The 7,966-nt window shown below is 60.3% G+C and overlaps 1 protein-coding gene across 1 annotated transcript; it reads left to right on the top strand.

Annotated features, from left to right (window-relative positions):
* Window positions 1-5,557: 5,557 nt before the first annotated feature.
* LOC113999663 (class II histocompatibility antigen, B-L beta chain-like) lies at window positions 5,558-7,366 on the top strand (the record flags this gene model as incomplete). Its single annotated transcript, XM_027742354.2, is given in 5 exon segments — window positions 5,558-5,587; window positions 5,590-5,814; window positions 6,530-6,811; window positions 7,080-7,186; window positions 7,295-7,366. Coding segments are annotated over 5 exon segments (653 nt in total), but the record flags the coding sequence as incomplete, so codon positions are not given.
* Window positions 7,367-7,966: the final 600 nt, after the last annotated feature.

Genomic DNA, 7,966 nt, shown 5'->3' with positions numbered 1-7,966 from the left:
TTTGCAAGTTCCTGGGATCATACTGGGGGTGACTGGACACATACTGAGATCATCCTGGGAGCAACTGGGACCATGCAGGGGCAAATGGCCTCCTCCAGGCAGTGACTGAAAGTGCCTGGGGCCAGACTGGACTCAGACTGGGAGTCCCTGAGAGGGAAAGGAACCATTGTGGGGGGTACTGGGAGCAACTGGGACCACCTTGGGGGTAACTGGTATCCTGTTGGGAGTGACTGGGAGTGACTGGGATAATAATGGAGTGACCAGGACCATACATGGACCATCCTGGGAGTGACTGTCAGTGACCGGGATCATACTGGGAGCAACTGGGTCATGGTTGCGGCACAAAGAACAGAGGGAGGGGAGGGGAACAGGGAGGGGAGGGAAAGAGAGGGGAGAGGGAATTTTAGAAAGGATAAAGAGGAAAGAAAGACAAAAAAAGAAGAAAAATAAGAGAAAAAGCCAAGTTTCAATATTCATTAAATGTGTGAGTCACTGGGAGCTCCCAGGTCAAAGGCAGGTGAAGTGTTTGCAGGGGACAGGAGCCTGTTCAGGGCTCAGGAGCTGCTGCTGCCCAAAGGGAGGAAACGCCCCGAGGGCTCGGAGCAGAGTTTGTGCTTTGGGGCCTTTGCCAAGAACCCGCAGGAGGGAAAGCAGTTCCAGCCAGGGGGGCCCAGGGGCTCCCAGCACGGGCCCAGGGGCTCCCAGTCACCCCCAGGATGGGCCCAGTCACCCCCAGGATGGGCCCAGTCACCCCCAGGATGGGCCCAGTCACCCCCAGGATGGGCCCAGTCACTTTTAGTCACGCCCAGTCTGATCCCAGCATGATCCCAGTCACTCCCAGTCTGATTCCATTCTCTCCTAGTAGGATCCAAGTTACCCCCTGCAAGTTCCCAGTTGCTCCCAGTCAGTCCCAGTATAATCCCACTCAATTCTGGTGTCTCCCATTATATCTCAGTTGCCCCCAGTGTGGTCCCACTCACTCCCGGTCATTTCCAGTAGCTTCCAGCATGATCCCAGTTGCTCACAGCCACTCCCCGTCACCCCCAGTGTGGTCCCAGTGGTTGCAGACTCTCCCAGTAGATCCCAGTTGCCCTCAGCATGCTCACAGTCATACCCAGTTACTTCCACTTGCCCCAGATGTTTCCAGTTCCCATCAGTAAAATCCCAGTCACTCCCAGTCTATGCCAGTTGCCTCCAGTATGCACCCTGTAACTCCCAGTTACTCCCAGTTCCACCATACTTCCAGCATCGCCCCACTGGCTCCCAGTTCCACCCTGTGGTAGTTCCACTCACTCCCAGTATGATCCTGGTCACTGACAGTCACTCCTAGGATGGTTCCAGTATGGCCCTGGTCACTCCCACTAGGATCCCAGTCACTCCCAGTCACTCCCACTATGATCCCAGTCACTCCCAATAGGCTCCAAGTCACTCCCAATTGGATCCCAGTTACAACCAAGGTGGTCCCAATTGCTTCCAGTATTATCCCAGTTGCCCCCCGTGTGGTTCCAGTTGCTCCCATTCATCCCTACTGTGCTTCCAGTCACTCCCAGTATGATCCCTGTCACTCCCAGCCACTCCCAGTAGATCCCACTTGCCTCCAACAGGCTCCCAGTGACCCCAGTGTCATCTCAGTCACTTTTAGTCATGCCCAGTATCATCCCACTATGATTCCAGTCACTCCCAGTCTGATACCAGTCTCTCCGAGTAGGATCCAAGTTACCCCCTGCATGGTCCCAGTTGCTCCCAATCACCCCACTAGAGTTCCACTCCCTCCCAGTCCCTCCCAGGACCATCCCAGGAGGATCCCAGCGACACCCCAGATGGTGGCACTCACACCCAGGATGAACCCAGACATGCCCTGGCACTCCCAGGATAAAGCCATTTGCCCCCAGCAGGGTCCCAGTTCCTCCCAGTCACTGACTATGGTTCCAGTTACTCCCAGGATGATCCCTGGTACTCCCAGTCACTCCCACTATGATCCCAGTCAGTCTCAGTATGATCCCAGTCACTCCCAGTATGATCACAGTCACTCCTGGTCTCTCCCAGTATATCCCAGTTGCAGTCAATGTGGTCCCACTCACTCCCAGTTGCTCCCAGTAGCTTCCAGCATAATCCCAGTTGCTCTCAGCCACTCCCAGTCACTCCCAGTGTGGTCCTAGTTGATCCCAGTTTTTCCACTGTGATCCCAGTTTCTCCCAGTTGCCCTGAGCAGAGACCCAGTTGCTTCCAGTATGATCCCTGTCTGATCCCAGTCTGATCCCAGTAATATCCCAGTATTATCCCAGTACAATCACAGTTGTCCCCAGCATGGGCCAAGTTGCTCCCAGTTGCCTCCAGCACAGATCCAGTCAATCCAAGTGTGATGCCAGTCTTCCCCCAGCATGGTTCCAGTCAATCCCAGTTGCCCCATTGTAGATCCAGTCACTCCCAGTCACTCCTAGTGTGGTCCCAGTCTTCCCCCAGTATGATCCCAGTAACCTCCAGCGTGATCCCACTTGCTTCCAGTATATCCCAGTTGCACCAACATGGTCCCAACTGCCCTCAGAATGCTCCCAGTCACTCCCAGTATGACCCCAGTCACCCTCACTGTGGGCCCAGTTGTCCCCAGCATGGGCCAAGCTGCTCCCAGTTGCCTCCAGCACAGATCCAGTCAATCCAAGAGTGATCCCAGTCTTCCCCCAGTATGGTCCCAGCCAATCCCAGTTGCACCACTGTGGATCCAGTCACTCCCAGTTGCTCCCAGTTACCCCCCACATGGTCCAGGTCACTCCCAGTTGCTCCCAGTCACCCCCAGAATGGTTGCAGACTCTCCCAGTAGATCCCAGTTGCCCTCAGCATGCTCACAGTCATACCCAGTGACTTCCACTTGCCCCACGATACTTCCAGTTCCCATCAGTACGATCCCAGTCTCTCCCAGTCACTCCCAGTCTATGCCAGTTGCCTCCAGAATGCACCCTGGCAATCCCAGTCACTCCCACTTTCTTCCAGGATGATCCCAGTTGCTCCAAGTATGTCCCCAGTTGGCTTCCAGCATGGCCCCAGTGGCTCCCAGTTCCCCCCGAATAGTTCCAATCACTCCCAGTATGATCCCAGTCACTGACAGTCACTCCCAGGATGGTTCCAGTGTGGTCCTGGTCACTCCCACTAGGATCCCAGTCACTCCCAATTGGATCCCAGTTGCCCCCAAGGTGGTCCCAGTTGCTCCCAGTATGATCCCACTATGAGTCCAGTCACCCTCAGTACAATCCCAGTAACTTGCAGACACTTCCAGTATGACTCCAGTTTGATCCCAGTCATCCCCAGGATGACCCCAGTCACCCTCACTGTGTCCCCAATTTCCCCTAGCATGGGTCAAGCTCTCCAACTGTGATCCCAGTATGATACCAGTACTCCCCAGCATGGTCCCAGTTGCTCCCACTTTCTCCCAGTGTGATCCCAGTTGCTCTAAGTTGTCTCTAGGATTGACCCAGTCTCTCCCTTTAAGATCCCAGTCTGATCCCAGGATGAGCCCAGCAGGGGCCCAGCTGCTCCCAGGATGACCCCAGTTGCCCCCAGCGTGATTCCAGTTGCTCCCATTCACCCTTCCTATGGTTCCACTCACTCCCAGCCACTCCCAGTATATCCCAGTTGCCCCCAACATGCTCCCAGTTGCTCCCAGTATGATCCCAGTTGCCCCAGTTCTGGTCCCGCTGGCTCCAGTCCAGGTCTCGGTGTATCCCGGTGTCCCCCCTGTTCCCCCACCCTGCTCTCACCCCCTTTTCTCTCCCCACAGAGCTCCTGAGCCGCCGGCGGCCGCAGCCCCTCCCCGTGGCCTCGGGCCCAGCCGGGACCCCCCAGTCCATCCCCGCCCGCACTTTGGGGGGGTCGTGTGTCCCTCCCGGTCCTGCTTTTGTTCACACCCCAGCCGACTGCTCCCAGTGTTCCCAGGAAAGCTTCCCAGTTCTCTGCAGTCCCTGTTTTTGGGGGGGCAGTGAGGGGGTTCTGAAAATCCCAGGAATGGGGGGGTTTGGGCACTTCCAGACCCACAAAATCCTTTGAACAGGGCTTTTGGGGACATTCAGACCCCAAAAATCTTGGAAACATGGGGGCTCTCCTAGATCCCAGAAGTTACAGGAACATCGTGGTTGGGGCACTCCCTGACCCCAAAATATTGGAAAAGAGGGGCTTGGACACTCCTAGACTATAAAACTCATAGGAATAAGGGGTTGGGGCACTCCCAGACCCTAAAAATCCCCGAGAAAGTTTGCTTGGGCACATCCAGAGCCCAAAATATTGGAAAAGAGGGGACTGGGCACTCCCAAACCTTAAAAATTCCAGGAAGAGTGGGATTTGGAAAGCGTCACACCCCCAGAATCCCAGGAACTGGAGGTTATTGGGCACTCAGGGCCACCCAGAACCTCATTCCCACGTATCCAGGTCAACCCAAACGCCAAACCCAGGAATCCAGGAACTCCCAAAACCCACCCCGGACCCCCCAAGTCCCGGGCAGGGTCAGCAGCAGCAGCCAATGGGAGCGAGGTGTGCTGGAGCGTCATCAGCTGCCGGGCAGACCCGTCCGGAACGGAGCCCTCCCCGAGCTCAGCCAATCAGAGACCGCCCTCTGGTGATTTTGGGGGCCCGTGGGAGCTGCGGGAGCCCTGGGTGGGCGTTTTTAGGTTGCCCTGAGCTTTGGGAGCCCTGGCTGGGCACTTTTGGTGGGCCCTGAGCTCCCCCCTCCCCCGCAGCCCACGGACCCCCCCGAGCCCCCCAGCCCCGGGGCTGCCGCGGGGGCCCCCAACGGCCCTCAGCCAATCCCAAAGCGCCCACGCCGCCCGCGCCCAATCCCAGCGCGCCGCGCTGATGACTCATCAGTCGCCGGGAAGACGCCTCCAAAAAAGGGCCCCAACTGCGCCCTCAGCCAAGCCCAGCGCGCCCCAAACCCCCCAAAACGGCGCCGCCCGGCTGGTTTGGGGCTGTCAGCAGCTGTCCGGCGCTGGGCATGGAGCGTGTGCGGGGAGCTGGGGCCGTGCTGGCGGTGCTGGTGGTGCTGGGAGCCCCCCCGGCTGCGGGCGAGGAGCTGTCGGGTGAGTGGGGGGGGCGGGCAGGGGGGTGGGGTGGGAAAGGGGGGAAAGAGGGGAGAAAAGAGGGTGTGGGAGCCCCAGAAGTGAGTGGGAGGGGGGTTGGAAGGCCCAGAGTGAGTGGGAGGGGGGTGGGAGCCCCAAAGTGAGTGCGGGGGAGTCTCGGGGGTGGGGGGAAAGGAGTGGGAGAGGGAGGCAAGGGGGTGTGGGAGAGCAGGCAGAGGGGTGCCCTGGGGGTCCCTGAGTGTCCCTTGAGCCTCGGAGCGGTTCCTTGGGGCTCTGGGGGGGTCGGATCTGCAGTGGGGGGGTCCCCAACCCCCCTGTCCATCCTCGGGGGGCTGATGGGGGGGTTCCCCCCCAGCCAAGAGCCGGTGCTGGGGCGTCTGTGGGGAGGAGAGGGGTGGGAAAGGGGGGTCCGGGGTGGCCCCCTGAGCTCCCAGCCTGCTGTGGGGGGATGGGGAGGGGGAGGGGCAGCCCTGCCCAGTGTCCTGCACACACAGGGGTGTTTCAGGAGATGGCAGAGTGTCACTTCATACCGAGCGGGTGAAGCTCATGGTGAGGGTCATCTACAACCGGGAGCAGTACGTGCACTTTGACAGCGATGTGGGGGTCTTTGTGGGGGACACCCCGTATGGGGAGATCCAGGCCAGGTACTGGAACAGTCTCCAAGAATTTCTGCAGTACGTACGGGCTCACATTGACATCTTCTGCCGGCACAACTACGAGGGTGTCACCCCGTTCATTGTAAACCGCAGAGGTGAGCGTGGGGCAGAGCGGGTCCCCTCGGACCCTACCTCGGAAAGACCCTGGAGCCCCTCAAACCCTCCCTGGCAATCACTCCAGACCCCTCAGCCCTCCCTGTGTTCGTCCCGTGCCCTTTTGCCCCCTCCAAGTTCTTCCCAGTCCATCCCAGTCTCTCCCAATCCTTCCAATGCCCCTTTGTCTCTCCCAGTCCATTTCAGTTTTTCTGAGTCCATCCCAGTCCACCCCAGTCTCTCCCAGTGCCCCACCGCGTCCCCACGCGTTGATGCCATCGATCTCCCGCTTGTCAGCCAATCCCAGCGCGTGTCTCTGATGACGCTCCAGTTGCCAGGCAGACCCAAACCAAAGAGTTCCCTCACCACGACTCAGCCTCCCAGTCCTGATCGCTTCCTTCCCAGTCCACACCAGTCATTCCCAGTCCATTCCCAGTCATTTCCAGTCCCTCTCACTCCATTCTCAGACTCTCTCACTCCATTCCCAGACCCTCTCAGTCCATTCCCAGTCGTTCTCACTTCTCTCCCACATCTCCCAACTCTCTCCCCAGTGCCCCCCCAGCCCAGCCCCTTCTCCCCCACTCTGTTCCCAGTCCCTCCCACTGCCATCCCAGTCCCTCCCAGTGCAATCTCAATCTTTACCAATGTCCTACAAGCCCTCTGCCCTTCCTCCCAGTGCCCCCCAGCTCAGTCCAGTGTCTCCCCTGTCCCTCCCAGTGCCCCCCAGCGTGTCCATCTCGCTGGTGCCGTCGAGCTCCCAGCCCGGCCCCGGCCGCCTGCTCTGCTCCGGGATGGATTTCTACCCTGCGCCGGTGCAGGTGAGGTGGTTCCAGGATGGGCAGGAGCTGCCGGAGCACGTGGTGGCCACCGACGTGGTCCCCAACGGGGACTGGAGCTACCAGGTGCTGGTGCTGCTGGAAATCCCCCCCCGGCGCGGGGTCACCTACAGCTGCCAGGTGGAGCACGTCAGCCTGGAGCACCCCCTCAGCCGGCACTGGGGTACGGCCCGGCCCCCCCAGCACCGGGGGGGCAACTGGGGGCGACTGGGAGGGAGTTTGGTGGGTGCTGGGGGTGCTGGGAGAGGGTTGGAGGGTCCGAAAGGGTCTGGGAGGGGCTGGGTGGGATCCCTAAAGGGGCTGGGAAGGGACTGGCAGGAGGTTTGAGGGACCCCCGGGTGGGCTGGGGGAGAGCGGGCCGGGCTCTGTGGGGTGCCGGGGGGTGCGTGGGAGGAGGTTTTGGGGGTGCTGACCCCCCCGGCTCCCCCCAGAGATGCCACCGGACACCGTCCGCAGCAAGATCCTGGTGGGGGTCGGGGGCTTCGTCTTGGGCTTGGTCTTCCTGGCGCTGGGGCTCGGCTTCTACCTGCGGGAGAAGGTAAAGGGGGGTCCCCAAATGGGGGGCATGGCCCCCCCTTGCTCTCCCACAGCCTCTGTGCCCCCCCTGTCCCTCACCCCGCTCTCACCCCCTTTTCTCTCCCCACAGAGCTCCTGAGCTGCCGGCGGCCGCAGCCCCTCCCCGTGGCCTCGGGCCCAGCCGGGACTCCCAAACCCTGCCCTGATTTGGGGGGGGTCGCCTGTCCCCCCCATCCCTGCTTTTGTTCTCACCCCACCCAGCTGTTCCCAGTGTTCCCAGTAAAGCTTCTCAGTGCTCTGCAGTCCTACTCACTGGAGAGAAGGGGCTGGGGGTGACTTGGGGGGAAACCGCGGGGGGAGCAGAGTTTGAGGGGGGCAGAACCGGCCCCAGGATGGATCGGGAATGGGGAACCCCCTGAGTCCTCCACGTGTCACCCTGTTCATGGGGGGGGTTGTAGGGGCATCTGCACCCCAACAGGGCACCCAGCGGACCCCAAGAGGTGCCAGGACCCACATAAACCCTGTAAAAGAGGTGCTGGGAATCCCAAATTCAGTGAGAGGGGAGTGGGATCCCCAAAAGTGGACGGGGCCGGGGCAGGACTGAGGAGTGGGGAATGATGGGAAAGGGGTGGGAGAGGTCAGAAAGGTGGGGAAAAGGAGGATGTGGGACATCAGCCCATCCCCAGCTCCCCGCACACAGTGAAACTTCCCAGTTCTCTGCACTCCTGGTGACTGGGGAGAAGTGGGGGGGCTTCAAAAATCCTGGGAACTGGAGGGTTTGGACACTCCCTGACCCCGAAAT

This window comes from Pipra filicauda, unplaced genomic scaffold (assembly GCF_003945595.2).
Source record: "Pipra filicauda isolate LSUMZ 115617 unplaced genomic scaffold, ASM394559v2 scaffold1084_size30541_pilon, whole genome shotgun sequence".
NCBI lineage: Eukaryota > Metazoa > Chordata > Aves > Passeriformes > Pipridae > Pipra > Pipra filicauda.
The sequence above is the reverse complement of the archived record's forward strand: the minus strand, read 5'-3'. Positions and strand labels throughout refer to the sequence as shown.